The following is a 27,963-nucleotide window of genomic DNA, read 5'->3' on the forward strand; positions in this document are numbered from 1 at the left end:
GTGGTGTAGACCCTTAAAGTGCTCGACTTTTTTAGACATTTAAATACCCTTATCCTATAGTATAGTAACTTTTTGTTTAGGGATATTTTAAGTAATTAGTTAAGGGTAAATTAGAAATTCTTAATAGAAACAAAATCATTTATTAACAATAGTGGACAATGGCATCATGATATAGTGTGTGACATCACCCACAAGATACATTAATTGTTTTTAACTATTAATAGAATGCCATTATTTTATTATAAAAATATCCATTTTACCTTTTTAAATGACAAAAAATCCCCTACTTGAAAAATTTTGTATTACAATTCAAGAGTATTTTAGTGTAAACAAATATTGAGCAGGTCTACACCACCAAATGGTGTAGACTACCAAAACCATATATATATATATATACATTAAAATAAGGTCAAAATCTATCTTTGATCATAAAAAAGGCCGCATATCTATATGAGTCCTAGGACTCATAGAAACTTTGTCCATCTACTCATAAACCTGTTTAAAAATGCTAAAGATGTCTCAAAAGATTTCCCATTTATCAAAAGGCCTCAAGTCACCTCAAAACTTAAAAAAATGCTCCCACTTCCTATAAATACCAGAGGTGGTTTCCTCCATTGCCAGAGAGAGAGAGAGAGAGAGAGAGAGAGAGAGAGAGAGAGAGAGAGAGAGAGAGAGAGAGAGAGAGAGAGAGAGAGAGAGAGAGAGAGAGAGAGAGAGAGAGAGAGAGAGAGAGAGAGAGAGAGAGAGAGAGAGAGAGAGAGAGAGAGAGAGAGAGAGAGAGAGAGAGAGAGAGAGAGAGAGATGGAAATGGAAAAAAGTAGAGTGTTGGTGGTGGGTGGCACAGGGTACATTGGCCGGAGAATTGTGAAGGCGAGCCTCGAAGCCGGGCACCCCACCTACGTTCTTCAGAGGGCAGAAATAGGGCTAGACATCGACAAGCTCCAAATGCTTTTATCTTTCAAGAAACAAGGAGCTCACCTTGTTGAGGCCTCATTCAGTGACCACCAAAGCCTCGTCGAGGCTGTGAAACTCGCGGATGTGGTCATATCAGCCATTTCTGGAGCTCACATTCGAAGCCACCAAATTCTTCTCCAGCTTAAGCTGGTTGAGGCCATTAAAGAAGCTGGCCATGTTAAGGTAAGTAGAGTGCATCACAATTTGGTCATTTAGATTCATATACTATTTTGTCTTTTGATTTTAGCTTCTGGAGTTGCTTTCAAGGTGAAGATCTTTTGCCTTTGAACATGCTTGATTCCTAGGATTTGAGAGTTGGGATTTTTGTTTTGATTTTGCTTCATCTATAGGATTTGGTACAAGTTTCTTGGAGCAATGGTGGTTGAGGGTATTTCTGGTTACTATAAACATTTTCTAGAGTAGGTTTGTTATTTTACATGAGAAATTCATTTCCTGGGAAATGCGTTAAAATGATGACTTTTTCACAAGGAAATTTCAGTTATCTAGGGGCCTTGAAATTAATATGCACATCTATGACATATTTAGGAGAGAATATTTGATCTATTTGATCATAGAAGTTCATGGTCCAGTGGTTTAAAAAATGGATCGGTGCCCCAGATCGGGCATTCCAAAAACCCATTCGAATCGATGAATCAGTGATTTGGATCAGGAATCGGCCGAATTGGTTGGATTAAACCTTTAAATAAATCTAAAAAAATTATTAAAATTCATTATAAATGTTGTTTTTTAGGAATCCAATAAGAAATGGGGGTACTACATTATTAACTTTCATTTTTTTCATCAATATGTGAATATTGAGACGTTCTTTCCCTGTATAAATTTATGTTAACAATTAAATTTATATCACACAAGAGAAAAATCTTAGAATTATCATGTATGAAATATATAATCATACATAAACTACAATAAAGAATGAATAAAATCGATTAAAAAATGGCCATCAAAATTTCGAATTGAAAAGAAACCCTAATCGACTAAAAAAAAAAAAACAAATTATTACAACTTAACTAACATTAATCCAAAATTATTACAACCTAACTAACTATAATCTTATATACTAAAATTGAAATTGTTGGTTTACATTTTATAATTATTTTATTATACAAATAATAACAAATCCAAAATATATTATAATATCATCTAATTTAAAATATAATATTCACAACTGTAAAAAACAAAAGCAAATTACATAATTTATATTGTAAATAAATTAATAAATAAAATATAAAATTTGTTTATTAATGTAAAAATTATTAGAATGCGTACTGATTTTCAAAAATCTAATTTTTTAGGATTCAAAATCAAAATTTTTAAGGTTTCTAGAATAAACGCAGCTCAAATGCACGCTTAAAAAGCATGATACTTGTTGTATTATTTTTTATTTATTTTTTGACAATAAATACTTATTTTATTACCTTTTTTTTTAATTTTTTACAAGAAAAATAAGAAGACGGTGCTACCCAGGTAACCTTTTTTTTATCAAGATAAATTTTATTTTTCTGTTAAGGTAACTTTTATTTTTTTCAAGAAAAAATTAATTTTTTTCTTAAGGTAACTTTTATTTTTTTGTCAATGTAACTTTTATTTATTTTTTGTCATAACTTTTATTTTTTTTGTCAAGATAACTTTTTTTTTTTGTCCAAATAACTTCTTCCTATTTTTTTTTTGTCAATGTAACTCTTATTTATTTTTTGATTAAACTCTTTTTGTCAATGTAACTTTTATTTTTTTTGTCAATATAAATTTTTTTTTAACGTTTTTTGTTTTTTTGAACATAAAAAAAATAAAACTAGATGGTGGGCTGCTGCCCGGGGCCTTCGAACTTGGAACCATTGAGAGAGGGATAGAAGCGATAACCACCTAGACCACCCGACCGCCATTCTATTTGCTGGTAATAATAAAAATATATATTATATAACATTGTCAAGCCTGCGTAGTGCGTAAATTAATATCCCATATCGAAGATTTTAAAGACGATTGGGTTCCATAAATAACAAATTGGTAGCGTGAAATTTCGCTCACGTGGAAAAGTAGTCGTGGCTTCCCACGTGGCGTGCCTGTGCATGCCTGTTGCGAAACCTGTGTTATTAATGACACGTGTACGAGAACTCGTGTTACAAACATTGCACGTGTGTGAAATTCGTGTGACAATTGTACCGCCCATGGTCTGACAGCATCAACCGTTTCGCGATGTCAGAATCGCCCGAGTTATTTCTAAACACGTGCGGTTTCCAGTTTTTTCTTAGAATCAATACGGGGTAATTCCCGTGTCGAATCGATCGAGTCCATGGTGACGCGGCGATTTTTCAAACACTAGTCCTTAGTGTCTTCATCATTGACCTTCCATCACTTGATTTTGATAGTGAAACGTGTGAATAACCATATTTTCTTGGTTACATGGATCAAATGATAATTTTGGTTGATTTTTAAGCCAAAGTGAAGGTAAGGGAGATATTCAATTGATTTCAAAACGATTCAGAATTAGTTTTATTTGCCTTCCAAAACCAATACTGCTTTCTGTGTTGTAGACCAGAGTCCTGGTGTAAGTCCAGCATTCACTCCAAAGCCGATTTACATTACGAATGGCAATCGTCTCCTGGCCGTTTCCACTTGCTTGAGACTCCATCTCTGACCTCAGAATTGTCTGTATGCTAAGGCTTAGAAGCTTTGTTTTATTTTTTTTAACTTTTTAACTTGGGAGGTAGCCATTGGACTATGAACTAGGTTCGTTCGTAGTCAGCCAGAAGTTCATTGAGCATCATTTTGGCGATCTTGCATAACTTTGCAGGAGTTTTTGAAGAACAAAGGTTAAGGGAGACTTTGGGCCATGGCTAACTGAGAGAGCTCAGTTTCAGTCACCACATCTTTGGTTTGGTCCTCAATTTGACTGGAATGTGACTTCAAGCCAGTGGAAGGCTGAGTTTTATGAGATTAGCCTTCGAATTTGTGCAATTTGAGATTTAAGGTGAACATTCACTACAATTGAGGGATTCCAAATCTTGTTTTATGGCTTTAAAGGTCCTAAAGGCTACATCAACAAGAGTAGAACCCCATAGAGAGATACTTTATTATAATCTTTTTAATTGCCTTAACATAACACAACATCAACTAGAGTAGAGCCCTATGGAGAGAGACTTTAGGGTTGGGTGCTTATTGGGGGGCACTAGAAAGAGGTAGTTCAAAGTAACCAACCTCATATTCGTGGTAGTTCAAAGTAACCTGCCTCCTAATCTATCTTTCCTATAACAAATATTTTCTTTTGTAATTTGATTGGATTTGTATGATAGGAAATTTTACTAAAAAAATATGGCACTCCCTCTTATAAGTAGTCTCTTTTATTTTGAATAATACCGATTTCATTGGAAACCCACATGCTAATCCCCAAATTTAATGATTTTGCTTTTTGAAAATAGATTTTTATCTTTTTTAGTAAACCTAAAATGCATTAGGATCAATGTTAGAAAACTCTCAGATTCAGACTCGTCCGAGTTACTCGTGCTTGGTAGGATTCCCCTTGCTTGTCCAGGAGAGTTTTAGATAGACTCATCAAAATTGTCAAGCTAAAAATTACAATTATAAAGGGCGTGAAAACCAAACCAACCCCCCTTTTTCACATTTTCCCCTCAATTAAGCCCCCATTTGGTTTGAAATTCATGGTTTCGGATCGTATTTGCATTCTCTAGCTACTGAAAAGATCATATACGAGAGAAAAAATAAATAAATATTGGATTTTTTATACTGTGATCTACGAACTAGGGTTTGACCGACGTTCCAAACTTGCTATTTCTTCAAAGCCCAAGCTTGATCTTGGTTAGAGATTTGTTCTTGAGCCTAGTTTTTAGTTTTCTATTGAATTATAGGATTACTTCCCACGGAAAACCAGTCAAATACTTGGATATATAAGATATTGAGTACCATAACACTTTTTGTTGAAAATTTTAAGAGCTCGGTTCAACTAGATCTAAACTGAACTGAAATCTAGTTTAGGGGGTTCAATTCAGAGTATTTCAGAACCCATTCAGAAAGATTGGAGGTATTGATTCACACGAAGTGCAAAGATTGGAATATCGAAATTTTGATCTATAAAAACCTGAATATATATATGAATTTTACTGCGCTTTTTATGGTAGACGCCCTTTCAAAAAACAGGACTACTTTTTCAATGCTTGCGTTCAGACATCAACGTTTTCAATTTCATGATGCGTGATCAAAACAGGTGCTTGTACAAAAAGCAAGGAGATGATGCTGGAAATTTACAATAAATCCCTCATAATTCTGAAATGACTAAACGATCCTAATTTTGATGAAATATCCGGACCGAGTCGGACTCGGCTATATTTCACAAAATTTGGAGAAAAGAATTGGAAAACTGGGATACTCAGGCAGTCATGGGGTTTTCAACTTGGAATTGTAGGTCACATGTCGGGCAATTCTTGAGAGATAGTTTTTGAAACACTTCAAAAAATCACTTGATAGAGAGAGAATTTTTGAAGGGTGTGGTTTCCATAAGGTTGCAACTTTAAACAATCCAACTAAGGTGCACCTTCAAATTTTATCATAATATATAATTTTGAAGTAAAATAGTTGTAGGATTATCTCAAAATCTATTTTTATACCTAATTATAATATTTTAAATTTTAAAAATGGTTAAAATCAAGTAGATCTATAAACATATAGAAAATTTGAAAATGGACGGTGTAGATAATATGTTGTAAGATGCACTATTTTTGAGGCTCCAAATCTTTTTATTTTTCATAGTCATACATCTCGATGTCGAGATGATCAATCACAAAGTGTTTCAACATTAAAACAACCTTTTTCGATGGATTTTTGAGGTGCATCCGTAGTTCTATATTTTAAGGTTGCAACCTTACATAAACTTTTCCTAGATCGCCCACCCACCAGTTTCAATCTGAATCCTCGTTTAGATCCCTATTTTGAAACAGTTTCCCACTGTTCTTGTCTCACTGTCACCTCGATCCAGACTTCGAGAGAGCAAGAAATCATGACCTTTAGATTCCTTCAGCTTTCCATAGCACAGTATTAAGTTAAGATCTTTGAACTTCTTTACCAGATTTAGTACAGTTTTTATCACCGAACTACCATCTCTTTTCATATCGATTAAGCTGCTCCATAATATGCATGAACGATACACAACCATGCACAAAATATTGGGTACGAGAGAAGGCCTCTTTGTTGAGGATTATAATACTAAACCACCCTACCACTAAAAAAAAGAAAAAAATAAAAAGAAAAAATTGGTCACAGGTTGAGAAATGAATATGAGAAACAAAGTAAGAAATGGAAGCAAAAAATGCAGCTGAAAAAAGTTAAAGGGAATGTTTGGTACTTGTGAAATTTTTTTCGCAAAAGTATTTCCACACAAAAAAATCCGTGTATGATTATGAGGTATGGAGATTTTTATCGCACCAATTGATTCCAACGTAGTTTTTCACACCAATTGGCAGCCAATTGGTGTGAATAAGCTCCCATACCTAGTTACATAAAAGAGTCTTTTCATGTGAAAATACTTCCATAAAATTTTTTTTATACATATAAACGATAAGACACTGAACTTGAGGAAACACACCGATAAAGTGCATAGAAACGATTGGGGAGAGACATAAATGTTTATGGTAAGCAAAGGGAAGGTGTGCCAGAAAAATATCAAGAAACATTTGGTGATACATAGGGGATTACAAGTACACATAGAATATATGAATATAAAACGATATACAATTGTAGAAATGTTTAGCTCTACAGATATTTCACTTTTGAGATAGCTTGCAGCTGTCACCCATTACACAAGTAGTAAGTTATATTGATTAATTGTCATTTTATTTTAAATATAAGTTGTTATTTTTTGATTTTTTTCTCTTATACATGTATATGTGAATCAAGATTCGTGTGGCTGATCCCAATTAATTGAAAAAAAACTTTGATGATACAAGTACATTCGAACCTAAAACCCATCCTAAGATTCAGATTTAGAGGACTTCGTAGGCTTTTTAATGATTCAAAAACCACGGCAATAGTGAACTCGCTTGAAAGTTACGACTAAAATACTAAACAAAAATAAAATGAAAAAGTATAGAAAGCGACCATTTGCTTTTCTACTTTGCTCTTTATTATCCTATCTGTGAAACACTGGGTGAAGGAAATTTAGAAAAGAAAGGAGGCATCTCCAACTTCAGGAAAATGGTATGGTAAATTAGGACGAAATTATTTTCTTTTTCCTTCGTCGAGCGTCCATAGAATCGGAATTAGGGCTAGCGGTTGAAAGTTGGACTTGATCTTAGTTGGAGAGTATGATTTTTTTTTTTTTTTGTCATTTTTTTTTTTCTTCTCGGCTTAGACCACTCACAAGTAATCCATTACAATAAATTTACTTCAAAAGAAAATAAGAAAAACAAATCTAAGATCTAAACCTTGATGCCACTAAAAACTTTTCTTTATTAATCAAAGAAAAACACAATACTATGCTTGGGAATAATAAAAGACATAATAAACAAATATGGCAAGAAACAAAAAAAAAAGTATCGGAGATTTCCTCAACAGGGCCTATTACACCCCACACCGAGTCACCACCTTCAATAGCACGAGATCAATGATCAACCTTCAATCTCAATCACGGTAAATCAAATAGGCCAAACCCTCCAATGGAATATGAATTCAAAGATCAAATCTCAAACTAAAAGCTTACCTCTTGATAACCTAATAGAGAGAGAGAGCATCTCATACTACAAGCCTTACCTATTAGGCCATGAGAGATGTGAGAAGAGAGAGACAACCAAAGTAGGTGGGGTGTGCCGTTTATGGAAGAAGAGAGAGAGTATCTCAATGGTTGGGGCGTGCCCCCTTCATGAACTAGAGAGAAACCTTTTATGTGGGGCATGCCCCTAAGGGAGAAGAGAAAGAGAGACTCTATGGCTGGGGGCGTGCCCCTCTATTATCTTTATGAAAGAGAGAGAGAAGAGATTAGCTGTGAAAAATATAGGAGAGGGGCACCCCTTCTTGTAGTGCTTCGAGGGGTTTAAGGTTTTTTATGGTTTGCATCTTTTATGAGATTGAATATGCACCATTGACTTTGGGTGACTTGTGGGTTGAGAGATATGAGCCATCCATTACATAGATTAGCCATTAAGTTCATATGGAAGGTGCTAGAACTTTTATCCCCTATTTTCTAAACTATTTTCCATCAATTAATTTAAATATAAAATATTAATAATAATATTGTGCTTTCTTATTTTCATACACAAGGATATTCACACTTTCCAAATTTGATTTCAAAGCTTCCTCCAAACAAAGGCTTTCAAAAACATCAAATCTTTTCCCTCAAGCCTTCTAGCTTGATCCAATAAAATAAAAAGTGCAAGGAGTGGGGCATGCCACTCTGTGGTGGCTTCCATGGGCCCTGCCAAATACCACGGTGGGCTCGTATATATTATTGAGCTTCCCATGCAATATTAAAATAAATTATGATTTTTAAAAATTTATAAAATCCAATATGAATAATTAAAATATTGTAAATTTAATATCTCTATTTTTATAAATCCAAATTTTATAAATAAAATATCCAGACATTCAGAAAAATTCAAATAACAATTCTAAAAAAAACAAAAAAAATATAATTAAATATTTTTTTTATGAAAAATGAATGCACACCTTCTACATTGGAACTACGGTCCATACTTGCTTTCTCAAACTAACTTAGTGTCTCCCATGAGCCACAGTCTATGCAGGGGCTCTATCACTAAAGTCAGCCCATGCGCAAGGGGTCATAATCACAGTCTGTGAATTTCAGGTTCTCCCATAGAGATGTTCCAAGATCACCTAGACCTGATGCGCCTACAACTTTTTGGTGCATAGGGATAATCTATTGCACATGCACAAGCTTCACCCCGAAAGGTGATTCACTTTTCCGATAGAACTATCATATGTGCATGCCGTATGATGGTACGTTGAAGAAGCTTTGACCCCCGTCTTTGAAGGCCTTCATCACACACAAGGGTCACCCTGTCATTCGACGGACTCATCTGGGCATACTCCAACATCATCAAGGAATGATCCATTATAACCCTTATCGGTTTAATCTCTGTACTCAGATAACATACGGTTTTTCCAACCAACTGGCCTAAAATATCAATCTCAGTCCAGTATCAGCAAACATCATTTGCTTAGTATGATCCACACATGACTATACTTCTACTGAGTTCAAGTTCCACTATATCAAATGTTTAATTACAAGCACTAATACAACCCTTAATGGTCACACACACTCAACAATGGCTATGCCTGGCCGGGCTATGGGAGTGCCTCGTAAACTTTAATAAAGAAATGAAAGAATATGACAAAAAGAAGGTCGGGCTGGGCCAACTTGAGGCAGCCTTGTTGTGGCCTTGGCCTTTTGCCCGATTGGCTATGCCATAGTTGGCCCGGGCCTAACTCTTGAACCACATTTTATTGCTCATGCCCTACATTTTCCTGGCCTGGTCACCTAGCTGTTGTCGACCCTAATCAGGGATTGGGGGTAGTACGGATGAAAATAGGTCGGGTCCTGCTGGACCCGGACCCAAACTTGAATAATATTTGTGTCCAACTTTTGGACCCAGACACAACCCGTTGGGTCCAAAAGTTGGACCCATATCCCGTACCTGTCGGGTCTTGGGTTAGATCCATTGCCATCATCACTATGAACTTTTTTTTTCTTGTTTTTTTTTCCAATTTTTTACTATCATATACGCACATTACTGGTAACAAGGTCATAATCATCCACTATTAGATTTCAAGTCATCTGATTTGTCGTTTAATAGCTAAAGATGACTACGAGTTCTTATTGTATACTATCCTAATACACCAATACGTATAGGGTTTGAAGTATTTTAACTCTAACAGTTTACGGGTACGGATCTAGCGCGGGTCAGGTCCAACCGGACCAGGACCCAAACCACCGGGTCCAAGTGTTGGACCCATTACCGGACCCGTGTCGGCTATACCCGGTGGATCCGGGGTCGGGTCTGGTCCATTGTCACCCCTAGAGGGTAGAGCTAAATGGGATGAAAGAGAAGTAAATCTCTCACAATAGAGAGCATTACTACGGAGTGTTTGCTTCTCGCTCTTGCCAGAAGTCAAAATAAATTTGTAGAGATTTTATTCGTACACCCTGAATATATGAACAATATTGTCCTAAGCTAACGAGATAAACGTGTCCTAATAAACTGTTAGAAGGATGGCAGTGGAAAGTGTTCTTTATGTCGAGGACTTCATATTTATCTAGACCATGACTATGATGCACCTCCAAAACTAACCGGAACTCACTCATTTGTAGGGCATGAAGAGAACACTTTGGAATGTCAATAGAACTTATCATTTTTGTATTCGCTATGAGATTTTTCCTGCAAAGAAAATGGAATTTTGGCCAGTTCTTGAACAACAAACTAAGCCCGAGCTTTGCAGAGGTTCCTGCCATCGGAGTTCGGCATGGACCCGGCACGCATGGCTCATGCACTTGCGCCGGGTCGGATCACCTTTGATGAGAAGATGGTGGTCCGAAAGGCGATAGAGGAGGCCGGGATTCCCCACACCTACGTTTCTGCCAATTGTTTTTCCGGATACCTTGGGGCGGGCTTGTGCCAGGTGGGCCGGATCACGCCTTCTCGAGAGCGGGTCATCATTTTAGGAGATGGAAACACCAAAGGTACCGTTTTCTCCATAGGCATAAATAAGAAAATAGCAGAACTCCCTCCAATTGGAATGATAAGACAGAGATGAAGACACACTCACTCCAAGAGAGAGAGAGATGAACACACACTCACTCCAAAGAGAGAGAGAGAGAGGCTATTAAGGACTTTTGGGATGTTAGAAAAGATTAATACTTTGTGTATTATTTAAAACGAAATTTATATAATGAGATCATCTCTTTTGATAGAAGGAAGTCACAATCATAATTGATCATTAGATGTAAAATTGAGTGGTTAGAGACATGTAATTAATTAAATATAACATACAAAAACAAAATTTTTAAATATTGTAACACATTTCAATTCATCAAATTTTATATCTAATAACAACAAGTGATTGTGATCTCTTTGTATCAAAAGTGAATAGTCTTATTGTATACAATCCCAAAAGAAAAAAAAAAAAAAAATCTTTGGTTGTTTCAAGTCTAGCATTCGCACACATCAACAATCTACAATTCTTGATGCCTAACTAACGTTCATTGTTCTCCATTCTTGGATTAAGGGTGTTACATGCACATGTACATTACGCATACTGTTGATTATATAACTTGAGAATTACGATCAGTTTCCAAATTTATTTTCCAAGTAGAGGACTAATCGTGTATGGAGTAAACAGCTATATTTGTAGACGAAGATGATGTTGCTGCTTACACTATAAAAGCGATAGACGAACCTCGAACTCTAAACAAGACTGTTTATTTGAGACCCCAAGAAAACATCCTCTCTCAAAGGGAGTTGGTGGAGATATGGGAGAGCCTCATTGGTAAAACCCTTGAAAAGATACAGGTGCCTGAGCAAGAGTTTCTAGACTCCATGAAAGGTATGCCTCTTTGTGTTTATGTGTGTCCACTCAAGGTTTTGTAAAAAGAACAATTAATAGAAAAGTTTATTTAAGATTGATACCTTATACTGTAGAAGTAAGGTACACTTTAAAAATCAATCGAAAAGGCTATTTTTTGATGTGGGTTACCATCTAATTGATCATCTCGACATCAAAATTTTCTTGTGGTAGAGATCTACTTGATTTGAATTATTTTTAAAATTTAAAATTTTACAATTAGAGATACATGGACTCTCATGTCTTTCTAAGAATTTTCTACACCAAAATTGAATCTTCCGATAAAGTTTGGATGTACTCTTTATTTTGATTGTTTAGGGTTTCAACCTTATGCAAACCACAACCACAATTAATAGGTTTAGAAAATAACAAGGGCAATTGTTAGAAAATGGCAAGAGTTAAACATGGTTTATAGATGATGTTATTCTTCACAGGTGAAGTCGCACTGCCTTATAGTTGAGAAATATCGTTGACTTCTATGGATAATTTTTACGAATGATATAAGGGTGCAGTTTGTATAGAGCCGTGGCTCTAAACAATCAAAGTAGAGTGCACCTTCAAATAGTGTCGAGAAATATGGTTTCAATACTGAAAATCTTTGTGATAGCCTTAAAATATAATTATAGAATTTAAAGCTTAAAAAATAGTGTATATCGAGCAGATCTACGTAAACTTCAAAACCTTGAAAATTGGTGATCCAAAACTGCATTACAATATGCATTATTTTCGAAACTTCAAATCTTTTTTTTTTTCATTTCCATGCATCTTGATGTCAAGATGACCAGTTTGAGGATATTTGGGCATCAAAACAACCTCTCTTCTAGTGAAATTTTTGAGATGCGCTCTAATTTGATTGTTTATAGCCTCGGCTCTATATAAACTTCTTCCTTACAGTTTTTTTAGGCTTAATTTTTAACCCACTTCCATACTCTTGAGTACCGAATTTGTTTTTGGGCTTAGTTTTTAACCTAGTTTGGTACTTTGAGTATAAAGATGTTTGATTTTGCAAATATACATTTTTCGGTACTCTGAGTATGTAATTTATTTTTAGGGATTGTATACAATGAGACCATTTACCTTTGGTATAGGATGTCACATTTACTTATAACCATTCAATGTGAAATCTGATAGTTTGGATGTGTCACAAAGTTTGAGATAATTTCTTTTGTACTTTGAGCTTGGTCAATAAAATAAATGCAACCATCCAATGGTCATGGTTAAGATTAATTGCGACCATTTTGTACCAAAGGTAAATAGTCTCATTATATACTTTCCCTTATTTTTTAGGTTAATTTCTAAGCTAGTTTCGTACTGTGAGTACTAAAGATATTAACTTTTGCAAACATATAATCAAATACTTAGAATACCGAATAAAGGGGTATTTTGGCAATATATATATATATAAAGAGAACCAAAAGATATTTTTGTATTGGAAAATTGCTTTTTTGTGGGCTGGACAGTATGACTACACATGCCATCCAAAAAGTGTAAAGCATCCATCTTAAAGATGGATGCAAGTAGGTGTTTCATCTAAAAACAATGGAAACTAACGGTCCAAATGCTTTGATACTAGAATTATTATTTCTAATATTTTAAAATTTGCATATTTTTTCATATTCATGATCTTCATGTTAGAGATTACATGTCCTTAAAAATTAAATCCAAAAATCCATCACAAAAATAAATTTATTAATAGGCCCGCATTTCTACATATACAGGCTTGGCCATATAGAAACTAGGTCCTTTATGTTAATTACTCTACAGAGGACGTGGTTTCTATATGGGCAAGCCCTCATGTCTGCTTGAAATTACCGAGCTTAGTTGGACGGTGGAGATAACATTGTAGGTTTCATACTAGTTGCTCGATCTCCGGGTTTTTTTCGTGTTTAAAAAAAAAAAAAAAACTTGTGAAACCGAATCTTGGGGGTCTTGACTGGATTCTGAGCTGGTTTGCCGGTTTTTAAAATAGCATATGATAAGTATGATAGAATCAGCATATTACAATGTATGCTACATTACAATAGTGGTCAGCTGTCAGCTAGCAACACTCATGTCAATCATTCCTCAACTCTAACAAATGGAAGTAAATGCCCAAAAATCCTGTTGAGAATGATTATAAAATTTATTTTTAGAGAGAGAGAGAGAGATTGTTTGATTTCAAGTGTTTAATGCATGCATGCAGGTGAGGAACTTGCACAACAAGTAGGCATGGGGCATTTCTACCATGTTCTATGCGAAGGTTGTTTGACTAATTTTGAGATTGGAGAGGAAGGCGTGGAGGCATCTCAATTGTATCCAGATATCAATTACATCCGCATGAGAGATTACCTCAAGCAGTATCTCTAATGTCACTATTACCTTCTTTCTTATGTCCCAATAAATTCAAAGCTGGAATTTTACTGCAACTGCACAAAGGTTAAAGGTTACCCTATTTGCATTATTTATGTGTTTGACAAATAAGGATTGGTTTCAGCTGTGCACTATATGTAATTTCTCTCTCTCTCTCTCTCTCTCTCAAAACATATATGTGCATGTAACATAAATTTGAGGATGTCAAATAAGTAGCAAGCATATTTGTATTGGAGAACACCTTGATTTATTTCAAAAGAATTTACATACTCACTATGATTTTATAAAGTATTTTTATCATATTTCAGAGAGAAGTCAATTTTTAAGTCTCATTGGCCCTTTTCGAATGAGAGAGTGACGCATATTCCTTTGTGTTCATAGAACAAAAGAGTAAGAAGATCCTGTGGACAATGTACAACTCGTGCAAAGGCACTTGAGGTCTACTTTACACTACTTATGAAGAAGAGTCTAAGATTTCTCTGAAGAGATTCAATGTCCATTAATTAATTAATATGAATATACAAACTTATCTTATATAGACAAATAGAGATGACAATAATATAAATAAATCACGTATACCTATATTAAACCCAGACTTATCCTAAAATATAGGATATTGTATCTACCCTTCTCAGATATACTGATGGCTATGGTTTGTACAGAGCCGAGGCTTTAAACAGTCAAATTAAGTCTCACCTTCAAATAGTGTCGAGAAATGTGGTTTCAATACTTGAATTATTTGTGATAGCCTTAAAACATATTTTCATCTATAATTATAAAATTTCAAGATCTATGGAGACTTGAAAATCTTGAAAATTAACGGTCCAAAAATGCATTACAAGATGCACTATTTGCAAAACTTGAAATCTATTTCGTTCTCAAGTCCATAACATATTGATGTCCAGATGATCAATTTGAAGATAATTTGGCATCAAAATAAGCTCTTCTAGTGAAAATTTTGAGGTGCACCTTAAATTGATTGTTTAGAGTGGATGGGTGAGATTTCAGATAGATCAGGACCCTGAGATCAAGATCCACAGGCAAAAACAGGAAGAGAGGCAGTTTTTCATATAGGGCAGGTTGGCCATTTTCAGAAGCCATTTTTCAAAAGTAGATTTAGAAGCAAGTTTCAGATTTGGCTCAACAAGAGTCCCACATCAAAGGAAAGCTCGATCACAAAGGGTTATGTGGCAACGAAAAATGTGACAGTGGCATGCCCCAATCCTCTCGTGCTTGCCGATCTACAGATTTGCTGGTCACAAAGTATCTCAAAAACCTAAAGCAATGGGCAATGGCAGGTGGCCTATTGGTAAAGCACCGTTTTAGAGAGAGAGGGAGGTGACATCAAGAGGGCAATGACTCTCTCTCTCTATAGCGAGCTCAGATCTGAAGGCAGCAACTAAGATAGTGGCGACTAGGATAGCTGAGGAGAAGAGGAGCGCAGCATCAACTGAGATGGCAGTTGGTTTTTGTGGAGCTTGAAGAGGTCGTTGCTGCAGTTACAAAAGAAGGGAGCATGTGTTTGATGACCCGCAACAATGGCTGAACGGGCTGCAGTTTTTGACGATCCGCAGAAAGGAACAACATATCCAAATTCAGCCAGTTTCACTATAGGATTTGGGAGAAATCGCCAAAACAAAATGGGGATTTCAAGCTATTTTTTGCTGCCCTTTTGGCCTTCATGCCTGGTACTCAGGAAACAAATGAATATTATGCTACTAAGAAATTCTTTTTTAAAATGGTACCAAATGATATGGGAATGTTAAGCTTTTTGAGGACTTTGCTATTGTCCCTCAAAATTCTGGTTCGGTTAGGTATCGGTTTCTGGGGGTCTCTTTGTAAATTGACCTATTTTTCCATGCTACCCAGGTTATTGTTCATGGCCTCCCATAGGTTAATGGCCTGATTTTTGGGAAGTATCTTGTGAGCTCCTTGGATTAACCCTAGCCCATTTTGGGGGCAGTCTGCATTCTTCATGATAGGCTTTAAACCACATCCCTTATTATCCATTCACTCGCATGTTTTGGGTTGTAACCTGTCCTAATGCTCATGTCTTTTATTTGTTAGGTCCTCCACCACTATTTGAGATCTTCCGGCAGGATGATCCTCCAAAATTGACCCTAATGACTAGCAATTTGAGGTCCTTTTTGAGACCTTCCATCACTTGTGGCAGTTTTCTAACGCATCTGTTACCGGCTTTCTTTCCGAGAAGACAATCCTGCACTTCCGTGGTTGGCTAGCCATCGTCTACTAGAAAACATCATCATCTACCATGCCTTTTAAGGAGTTATCAGATAGAATGAAGCCTAGATTGCCCGTCCCAGGGGTTTAAGCTTGTTTTTGGAAGGAGTGGGTCGAATGGATGCTCTGATATAACTAAAAAGGGTTATGCGTGTAATGGAATGTTCCAGTTGAAGACGATTCCTGTTCTATATACTTGCTTGAATCTCTTTTTATGTGGGATTGTGGACTAGGGATTAGGTTACAGGATTTATGGAAAATGATGGACTTGAATTTTATTTATGAGAAAATTATGTACAGATCATATTGAGGTCTATTACAAAATGGGAGAAAAATTACCCCATTGTCTGGTAAACCCAGGTGGTTTTTCTTAGGTTTAAATGAAAAAAAGTTGCCCAATGTTTAAAATACCGAACAGCTCTTTTAAGTTTTTAAAATTTTTTAAGTTTGAAGTTCACCGTCAGTTTTTCGATATACCTAACAACTTCTTTCTCTCACTCTCTAAACATCCAAACTCCCCTACGTTACCCTTTTTTTTCTCTTTCACCATTAAAACTTCGAAAGCTAAACCCATAAACACACTCTTTCTCTTAAAAACAACAAAGCAGAATCATGAGATAACCCAATGTCTACGTTTGCTTTAGAGCAAGAAGGAGAAGAAACCCTGAAACCCATTCCTCTAACCCTAATCCTGGATCAAGTTTGAGCATGGCAGGACATCATGCCTACCATGAAATAACAATGGCATCATTTCCCTCCATTCCAAAAGAAGAATTAACTCTCTCTCCCACATTGCAAGCCTGTTCGCGCTTGTAATAACCCTAATTCGCCATTAACTGGTCTTAGAGAGCTGGTTATGGATTCTTCAGAGGATGGCGATGCAGCGAAGAAAGGGGATTCTAATGGCTCAATTTTACAACTCCTGAACTTCACCTGCCATGCTTTCGAGTCGAAACCCTAATTTCTCAGCCTCTGATAAGGCCTATGAAGCTGGTGGTATTGGACTCCGTTGCTACCCTTTTCAGGTCTGAGTTCGACAACCACCTAGCTGATCTGTTTCGAAGGTCTTCTCTCTTCTTCAAGATCGCTTCAAAGCTCAAGGCTTTAGCGTCGAAATTCAAGGGAGAAAGGTTTGCCCTAAGATCGCTTCAAAGCTCTAGGCATTAGCGTTGAGAAAGCTTTGCCCTACGATCGCTTCAAAGCTCAAGGCTTTAGCGTCGAAATTCTAGGGAGAAAGGTTTGCCCTGCTTTGGGCTTAACTTGGGCTAACTGCGTCCATTCTAGGGGTTTTTCTCTTGAGGAACGAGAGAAACTTGCAGAGATTGCAGGTAGGGGAACAAAATGTGGGGCTCTGATCGTTTAAACAAAAAAAAACCAAATATGGGGCTCTGATCGTTTAAACGAAAAAAAAACCAATTGTGGGGCGCTGATCGTTTACAAAAAAAAAAAAAAAACCAATTAATCCTTGGACACGGTAACTTGAGAAAAAAAAAAAAAAAAAACCTCGTATGGGGTAGATGCTACCTATAATTTGGGAACAATACGTTTTATTTTGTAATTGACATCCCTCAATATGATCCATACGTCGTTTTCTCTTCATTGAGAAATGTGTTAATAATGATAATGCTTTATGTATTGCGTGAATGCAATTTAAGCTTAAGAAAATAGCCTGAGTTTAATTGGTTAGCGCTTGACGATTTGCAATGTTATGTCTTAAACTCAATTATGTAAAAGCTCTCTCCCACTGACTCACCTGAAAAAAATAAATGCGATCCAAGCTCATAAGAAAACCAATGATCCTTGTGGGGTAAATAATTTACAAAATAAAATTTCTCTCCGAGCATTCCTTGTAGGGGAAATAATTTACAAAATAGAATTTCCCTTTCTTTCTCTTCAAGCATTCCTTTTGGGGGAAATAATTTACAAAATAGAATTTCTTTCTCTTTCTCTCCGAGCATTCCTTGTGGGGGAAATAATTTACAAAATAGAATTTCTCTCTTTTTCTCTCCAAGCATGTGCCATCATCTAATAGAGGGCCTTTGCCATAAGGCAGGCCTTCCACTATGCGTTGCCCTAAGGCCTTCCACTATGCGGCCTTTGCCATAAGGCCTTCCACCATGCATTGCGATAAATGTTTCCCACTTCCACATGCACTATGCATTGCCATAACTGTTTCCCACTTCCAATTCGAACCACTGTTTCCCACTTCCACTTGCACTATGCATTGCCATAACTGTTTCCCACTTCCAATTCGAACCACTGTTTCCCACTTCCACTTGCACTATGCATTGCCATAACTGTTTCCCACTTCCAATTCGAACCACTGTTTCCCACTTCCACTTGCACTATGCATTGCCATAACTGTTTCCCACTTCCAATTCGAACCACTGTTTCCCACTTCCAATTCGAACATATTCATCTAATAGAGGGCCTTTGCCATGAGGCTGCCATAACTGTTTCCTACTTCCAATCCCCATGCCATGCCTTATTTTTATAATATTTTCCAGGAGGAAAAAATTAATACCTTGGGCTTCACTCTCATGGACTAGAGAGAGAGAGTAGGGATTTGATGATTTTTAATAATGAATCAATTTGGATAGAGTCGAGTGGGCCATCGCTTGTCTCCACTCTCAATTGTGGTGCAGCTCTACCACATGGGCATTTGGACGAAATAGAAAAAAAAATAATCCACTATGCTGTACTTTTTGTTTGTTACAAGAGGATGCATATTATGCTCCCCCCGGAGCATAGTTTATTTTCTACTCCCGGTCAGAACACTTACTTGAGAGGACTTTTTCAATCTGAAATTTTGGGAACCACTTTATAACTACAAGATAATTATTATCAGCAAAAGGTTTTTGAAATTTGAGTTATCTAACAATTAGATCTTATCATTTAAAAATTGGATAGTCTCTATTCAATCTCGATACATTACTTTTTTGGATTGTCTACAAAGAGATCGTTTATCTCTATCACAAGGAGGACAGAACTACTCCCACTCATTAGATGTCAAATTAGATGGCTACGGGTGAGCCACGAAGTTCGAGAATTTTGTTTCTGGAACTTTGTATTTATTCAATGACACTTTTACATCCACCCATTTTGAAATTTAAGGGACAAGAATGATTGTGGCATCCTTATTTATTCAATGACACTTTTAAATCCACCCATTAGATGTTAAATTGGATAGCTTGAGGTAGTCTCTTTGTATATTTTTCCTTATTTTTTTGATGTGCATAGAAGGTACAATTGCAATTTTTTTTTTTTATGGAGCTTAATCTATTTGTTGAGGTGGTAGAGTCCAAAGTAATTCTAGGTCGGGGTTTACCCAAGGGAGTAAATGCACATTCTACTTTCGAGGGAGTAGAATATCTTTGGACATTTACCAACTCTTCCATTGGCTAGTTGAAGTAAACTATCATGCAGGGTTTGGGTAGATGAATCCCACTAAGGCCTTGAGCCTTAAATCTGAATTTTCCACACTGTGGACATTTTGGTTTGTCACCCAATCGATGCCATTTATGACCTATACATGAATAATCATCATTAACTTTTAGCTTTCTGTTTCAATTAGTTGCTGTGTTGAAAATAAAAGAGACATGTCTTATCTTATTAGAAAAGAGTCCATGTATTAGTTTATGTTATTTGAGAATCCTAAGGGATATTGGGATTTTGGTTAGGAATTAGATTAAGGAGAATTATGTACAATGCGTTCATAATTACCCGAATTGTGTTTGGGTGTGCGGTTTGTATACAGCCGAGGCTCTAAACGGTCAAAGTAAAGCGCACCTTCAAATAGTATCGAGAAATATGGTTTCTGTTAAACTTCTGAACCCTCCAAGGAAATCTCTATCTATCGATTAATTGTGAAGAATATACAAAGTCCAATCAATTATTGATAATGACTAACTAATCTAGTCTTTATCAAGAGAAATATCAAACTAATCTAGTCTTTATCAAGAGAGATATCTAACTAATCTAGTCTTTATCAAGAGAGATATCTAACTAATCTAGTCTTTATCAAGAGAGATATCTAACTAATCTAGTCTTTATCAAGAGAGATATCTAACTAATCTAGTCTTTATCAAGAGAGATATCTAACTAATCTAGTCTTTATCAAGAGAGACATCTAACTAATCTAGTCTTTATCAAGAGAGATATCTACATCAAATACAAGATAAATTAAAATTAATTAAAAACTATCCTCAACTATCTTTATAGTTTCAATACTTTAAATCTTTGTGATAACCTTAAAATATATTTTCATCTCTAATTATAAAAGTTAAAGCTTCAAAAATCGTGCAGATTGAATAGATATATGAAAGCTTGAAAATTTTGAAAATCGAATGCATTACAAAATGTACTATTTCCAAAACTAGAAATCCTTTTTTTCTCATGTCCATGTATCTTGAGGCTGAGATGATCAATTTAAGGATATTTGGGCATCAAAACAACCTCTTCTAGTGACATTTTTGATGTGTGCCTGAATTTGATTGTTTAGAGCCTCAGACTTATATAAAGGTTTTTCATTATGTTTTGATCTAAAATTTCAGAAATTTTACGCCAAGTTCCTATTGATCATGAGTGTTTTAAATTCTAGTTTTGTCCTTTTTGCTATTTCTAGGGCAGTCAAATGCCCTAGATATCGGGTTGAATCATTTTTGGGGCGTTCCGGTATTGAAAACTTTGGAGTGCCCTATGCTTGTGTTTTTGGTTTTTTTTTTTAAGTATATTTGGCCAATATCTCCAATAACTAACTACATTTGAAATAAATAAATAAAATTGACCGGTTTGAGACTTCTAACATCGGCCCAACGATATGAAAAGTTGGTTGAATATTTCTACATTTTATCTTGCTCGAGGAACACATAAAAAGGTTTAGGCTTAAAGAGGTTGAATAATAGGGGCCATTAATACTCAATGACCTTAAGCATATGGTCGAAATATTCAACGACCTTATTTACGGGCCTATGTGCTCTTGCAAGCCCCCTTAAGACATGGTCGCTGAATGTTATATTAAATATTCGTGAGGTTAGGTATACTTAAAAATGAATACTTCAAAGACCGGTTTTTCGTGAGTCCATTTTATAAAGAAAATGTATATATACACTCTAGTAAAGATTTTTTATTTTCCATTATGTATTGGTTTGGTATGTAAAATTTAAAATTACTTATATTTTGACAAATGCTATATATATATATATATACATATATATAAAGCAATGATTTTATGCAACCGTTGTACAGTAATATGATGCAATAACCTTAAAAAACCATCTTATGGCCATTTGTTTGATCCAAACGTTGAAATATACATTCTTTTTATTCTAATGAATAATTACAAAAAAGAAAATTTGAGGGGGGCAGAAAACCCTAGTTTTAGAAAACCCTAATTTCAGTACAAAAAAAAAAAAATTGAAAACACAACCTAGAAAGTATTTTTTTAGTCCAATTAACATAGGCCGTTCATTTTGGTGAGATACTTAGATCTAGGCGTTAGAAGTATTTTTTCATTTCCAATTTTTTTGGATGGCTTTATTATCATTAGATGAACAATGTTAAAGAAGGAAAAAATGATTTTGAGTTTATAAAGGCTAAGATCTTGAAATTCACAAAATGAGTGGTCTAGATTCGTTTTTGGGGGGGTCTCATTTTGACCATATCTAGGGTTCAAATTGAAATTTTTTTTTGGGGGATTGATTATTGAGATGAAAAGAGTGTGTATGCAAAATTTAAGGTCATACAAATACCCTAAATATGGTTTTTTAGAAGTATTGTTGCATTATAATATGATACAACCATTGCATTATATCATTGCTCATATATATATATATATATATATATATATATATATATATATATATATATATATATATATATATATATAAAATAGAAAAAGTATACAATGAGACCATTTACTTTTTATACAAGTTGGTCATAATTAATCTTGACCGTTGGATATGAAATTAGGTGATTGCATTCATTCTATTGACCATGCTCAATATTCAAAAGAATTTTTCGAGCTAGGACTTTGTAACAGACCCAAGCAATTAGATTTCACATCTGATGGTTACAAATAAATGTGACCTCCTTATATTATAAATAGTGGTGAGAATGTATCAAGGAGACATAATCCCATAGTCAACAAACTTTGAGAATCTCATGAAGTCCTCATTTTGATACTTCTCCTTAAAAAGTGTTAAAAAGGTTTATAGTTTTTATTTATTTTTTGCTCCTGAAAATGTGCACAATATCAAGAAATTATGACTAAAATTTAATTTTATAGAACCTATCGATTCGAATTGGGAATTACCTATCTAGATCAAAAATCAACCAGGACCGAACCAATTTTAGAAAGGTATTGGTATCCATAGATCTGATCCAATCTGGCACACATGAACATTCGAATCTCACCCAAAATAATGTATCTTAGACCTCTCCCACTCACATCGAAGCTTTAGATTTACATATCTTAGTGACTAAAAGACCAAATCAACCAAAACAGAGGCTTAGGTTTCTTATTTCAAAAACCGTTTCCTATAAAAATTCAAGTTTATATTCAAATATAGAAGTATAAACCGAAATGAATTTTCTATCTATTTTCCTACTTAGACTTAGGAATATCTCCCTCTTTTATTATATTATAGTAACATTTCTATCTCTCAATATTCTGGAAATTTTGAAAAGTTCAATATCTTTTTGTTTTTAGGCACGAGTTATCATTTTGTCAAGACAATATTTGCCCTTGAAAATAAGTATATATATATATATATATATATATATATATGAGTTAATGGGATTTCTATGAGTTAGCCGACTCGTACTGTACACATGCAGGATCCCACTTGAACCTATATGAAGAATGGAATTTTAATCCAAAATTTTAGAGATGCGTGATTTAGGTTAAGATGGTCATGAATATAAAAAATAAAATAAAATTTTTGCCATTTAAAATGTGATTTTTAAAGGAAAATTTCTATGCCGTCTAATTTTATTTTAGCCCATGGGTTTTTACAATGTCCATATTAAAGATGGACATTGGTGAGTCAGTGGGTGTCTGCTGACTATGAATAACTTTTTCTTTTTTTATCTTTTTTAAACTTTAATCAATGTGCATGTAAGTTATCCACAAGTAGCCTTTCTCTTATGGAGAAAAAGCATGCAAAAGATTGATTTTTCTAAGCTATCCACGATAGAAAAAGTCTGGAAAAGAATTTACTCAAAAAAAAAAAACACTGATTTTTCTTGATATTGTACCGGATAACTTTGTACTAACTGTATTAGAAAGTGAGAACATATAAGTAATTATAGAGAGAGAAATCATCCTTTTAATTTTGGCAATTGATATCCGACCTAAGTTATTTTAAGTGAACTGACACACACGCACATGAGCATTGCACGTTTTTGTATGCTTCCTAGAACACAATAAAAGAGTACATTTCATATATATAAACATAACTAGCGTTCTCCATTCTTCAACTTTGACTAAAACCCACTACTTCTCTCTACGTTAGTTTCAAGTTTGGAAACAACAATTTGAAAGAGTGTCGTTTTGAAATAACTTCTATGTATTTTCCAAACAACACATATTGCTAACGTAGTTCACTTTGGGTCATCTTTGTCAGCCCATAATCATTTTCACTTGATAGTAGGGTCCATGGGATAAGCATGTTATCTTCCACAGCCGGGATGTGTATGTGTGTCTCCTAAAAAGAGGGAGAGAGGTATTGGTTCGAATACAGTGGATCTTTAAAATTTTCAAAAGTAAATAGAGTCATATCAATATGCAAGTTGGGTTTTGAACTCAATCAGAAATATCCACAAACATATGGCATGCAATTCTTATCAAAATATCCACAAAAGTTGTAAATTCTTTGGAACTCAAGAGGATATATAAATATGACTAACTTTGTTATCTACTAAAAAATCTCAACCAAAAATCAATTGTAACTATTGATAAACTCTTCTAAGCAATCACAATAGAATTTTCAGTAAGCATGCACCCATCATAAATTATTCCAACTATATAAGATAATGTCCGATATATTTTGCCTTGCTCATACAATATTTATCAACCTTTTTGTAGTATTTTTAGAAGCAAAATATGAAGAAGAAAGTTGGAACAAACTCACCAAATTCGTATGAATTTGCAGGCACAGTTTGATAACTTTTCTAGAGAGATTATATGGTTGAAAATGAGTTTTCCAGTAGAACACAAGTTTCTCGCAAAACAGTTATTAGCAAATAATTTAAAGAGAGACAACTTCTTTGAGATACAACACGGAGTTATAATTGATCCTATGACACTGGAGGCATCTCACATAGATGAGAGAGAGAGAGAGAGAGAAAGAGAGAGAGAGAGAGAGAGAGGTTTAGGGAGAGAAAGATAGCTCGTACTTGGTACCCCAACCTCCCAAACCATTTTCTTAAATATAGCTAAAAAAAGAAAAAATAGAGAGACACATGTAGATAGAGAAATGATAAATGTTGCTTCTCAATGGCCACTTTTCCCTCTCTTCACATGAGTCTTTCTTGTTCTCTACACAAAGCACTAGATTATTTTAAAATACATTTTAAGTAGGGTAGAAAAGAAAATAAATAAATTAAAATTTTAAGCCCTTATTTTGTAAATATTTGGAAACACAATTTTCTCTAACAAAGGGGAAGATGTGCGCCTTGATAGTAGGGCCCCATAAGATAAGCGTGTTATCCAAAAAATGTAATATAAACTGGATTCATGAAAACCCAAATTGTTGTTATTGGGTGCTTGACTAATGTTAATTAAGGCAGCTCTAGCAAATCTCCCAATCTACTATATGTACCTTTTTAAATTGCCTAACAATGCAGTGAGAAGGTTGGAAGGCCTTATGCAAAGGTTCTTGTGGGAAGAAAGTGATGATAAGAAACATTTTAGTTTGGTGAGATGGGAGAATGTATAAACTCCTATTTGTGATGGAGGTATAGGGATTAAATTGCTGAAATTAATGAGTAATGCATTATTGACAAAATGGTGGTGGCAATGCATTAAGGAGAAAGACAGATATATCTTAGGGGAGAATATGGAGAAAATAAGAGCATGGTATTTTCATAAAAGTTGCAAAAAAGAAAGGTGTTTTTCTAATTTGGAAAGGGATTGTCTTTCGTAGAGATTTATTTTTAAGGTATATGAGGGTGGAGAAAGTTCGATTCCGGCAGCAAAAGTGGATTGGGGATGGGCCTTTAAAAGTTAAATTTCCTCATTTGGTTGTGAAAGAAACATCTGAGAGTACGATGGTTGAGCACATAGGTTACAACTGCTGAAGGATTATCAATTAAAGAGGAGTGGTGGGGGCTTTCTCGGTTCGATTGGATGTACAATGTGAATGTGTTACTTAGTGAAAGATCGGTAAGATATACATGGATGGGGGTTTGGGAAGCACCAACAAACGGATGGATCAAGTTAAATTTCGATAGTAGTTCATTGGGAATCCCAGGACCAGCATCGATAGGAGGTATCATTCGTGTCACAATGTGTGAATTTGGCGAAAGGTTTTAATATACTAGTGGTGGTGGAAGGAGATTTGTTGAATGTAATAAAATGGATAAAAAAGGACGCTGAATCGCCATGGTTTTTGGACGAGTTGCGAAGGGAATTCTTAGATTGGTGTATCAATATAGAATGTTCATTTGTACATATGTATAAAGAAAGAAATATGGATAACTAACAAAAATAGGAGTCATTGTTGAGGCTTTAATGATTTTGTGATTTTTCATTTTTTAGGTTTTCAGATTTGAATGAAAAATTGCATTGTTGTTGGCGATGTAATTTGTTGTAATAAAATTGTTACTTTTTTTTTTCTTTTTAAGAAAAGAAAAAAAGAAGAAAAGAGAGGTGATACGTGTCACATATAGAATGTGTATATGCATGAGCGAGAGATTATCATTGAAAGCAGCCAAATTTTTTTAAAGAAAGAGCGATGTGATCTTTAATCGGAAAATAATATTATTCATTTATTTATATATATCACCCCTTTTGTTTTGGCAAAAGATCACTTACATGTGGTCTTATTATAACAACATATACTTCAAAATAAAATCAACATGAAAATAAAACCAATATCTTAAAACTTGATGTCATTGAAATAATTATGCACTATGCTTGAGAATAAAAAAATAAGATTGCAATAATTAAGGAAGAAGAGTATCAGAGATTACCTCAAACGGGCTTATTAAACCCCATATCGAGTTACCACCATCTGATGGTGCGGGATCAACGATCTTGCTTCAATCTCAAACCAGCGGGCTTATTAAACCCCACATCGAGTCACCACCATCTGATGGTGCGGAATCAACGACCATGCTTCAATCTCAAACCAGCAAGTTTTGGCCAAGCCACACCAATGGAATATGAACCCATTTAATCACAAACTCGAACCCTAAGTGAATTTCCTTATATACCTAATTTAAGAGAGATGAATTCTCTTTTTGCTAGTCTTAAAAACCCTTAGCCATAAATCCATACTTGAGAGATGAGAGAGAGAAGAACTCCATAGCCTATGTGGGAGAGAGAGATCAAACATGAGAGAGAGATAAAAAGATAAGGTGTAGAGATTTTAGGTTGAGATAATCCCTTTGTTATAGGCTTTGAATAAGATTAGGGTTTTTTAGAATTTTCGTTGGCCTGCCTCTTCTTGTAAGATTGAACATGGACCGTCGATCAAGAGTGACTTGTGGCGTGAGAGATCTAAGTCATCCATTCTATAGATGGCCATCAACATTATGGAAAATGCATGAACCCTTATCCCTTTTTCGTAAATCATTTTCCCATCAATAGGAAATAAATTCAATTAATTTTAATTAAATATTGTGCATTCCATAAAATAGCACATCTCTACACATATTTTCTATAAAATCTATCAAAAATATATCAAGTCAATATCTATGTCCATATTAAGTCAATATATGGTCAACACATACTCAATCCATAATTTGAACACATGTCACAATTTAAAGCTACCAAAACATAACGTCACATGGACCACAAAACAAAACTTTCCATAAAATAGAAACTAGTAAGAGGTGAGGCGTGCCACCTATGGGAGGCATATGTGGGCCCTACCTTCTTGAAACATGGTGGACCCATGTGCACAATGAGCCTCCATGATTATTTTTTTATGAATTTAAAAATAACAAAATAATTTCTAGTGAATATTAAAACATTGTAAATCAATATCTTTAATTTTATAAATCCAAAAATTATAAATAAAATATCTAAAAGTTCATAAAAATTCAAATAATAATTATAAAATAATCATTATCATAAAATAAACACAATTAAATTAATTTGATAGGAAATGGATCCATATGGTTTAGGAATTGAATCAACAATCATGGGACACTCTACCTTCAACTGTAGACTATGGATCACACTTGCTTTATCAGACCGACCTAGTATTTCTCATGACCCATAGTCCGAGCAGGGGCTCATTATTGGGTCATCAAAGTTTGGCCGATAAGCCAAAGGGTCGCAATCTTAGTCTGTGGGTTACAGGTCCTCCCCTAGAGATGAGTCCAGGTCACCAAGACCTGATGCAACTACAACTCTATGGTGTATAGGGGGATCTCTCGCACATACATACGCTTCACCCTAAAAAGTGGATTTCTGGCTTTCTCGAGTGATCTATCGATATGCATGTCGTGTGATGGCACATGGATGAGGTTTTGGCCCCCGTCTCTGTAGGCTGCCATCACATACAAGGGTCACATAGTCCATCGGCTTACTCATCCAGGCATGTTCTTCGACCTCATCAAGGACTAACCCATAAACCCTCATCGGTTTGT

General features: G+C 35.0%; 1 protein-coding gene across 1 annotated transcript; it reads left to right on the plus strand.

Moving 5' to 3' along the window:
- Positions 1-623: 623 nt before the first annotated feature.
- LOC18443896 (bifunctional pinoresinol-lariciresinol reductase) lies at positions 624-14,171 on the plus strand. Its single transcript, XM_011628650.3, has 4 exons — positions 624-1,137; positions 10,432-10,672; positions 11,332-11,535; positions 13,736-14,171. Exons 1-4 carry the CDS (start codon positions 802-804, stop codon positions 13,897-13,899), a joined length of 945 nt encoding a protein of 314 aa, XP_011626952.1. The 5' UTR covers positions 624-801; the 3' UTR covers positions 13,900-14,171.
- The last annotated feature ends 13,792 nt before the right edge of the window (positions 14,172-27,963 follow it).

This window comes from Amborella trichopoda, chromosome 3, assembly GCF_054954075.1.
Source record: "Amborella trichopoda isolate Santa Cruz 75 chromosome 3, AtrichopodaSantaCruz75HAP2 v2.0, whole genome shotgun sequence".
NCBI classification, from domain to species: domain Eukaryota; kingdom Viridiplantae; phylum Streptophyta; class Magnoliopsida; order Amborellales; family Amborellaceae; genus Amborella; species Amborella trichopoda.

Excerpts from the sequence above, each read along its gene's own strand:
- LOC18443896 (XM_011628650.3), top strand. The coding sequence starts at position 802 with ATGGAAATGGAAAAAAGTAGAGTGTTGGTGGTGGGTGGCACAGGGTAC. Across the intron at positions 10,673-11,331 it reads AGGAGATGGAAACACCAAAG|CTATATTTGTAGACGAAGAT; the intron begins GTACCGTTTTCT and ends TGGAGTAAACAG. Across the intron at positions 11,536-13,735 it reads GTTTCTAGACTCCATGAAAG|GTGAGGAACTTGCACAACAA; the intron begins GTATGCCTCTTT and ends GCATGCATGCAG.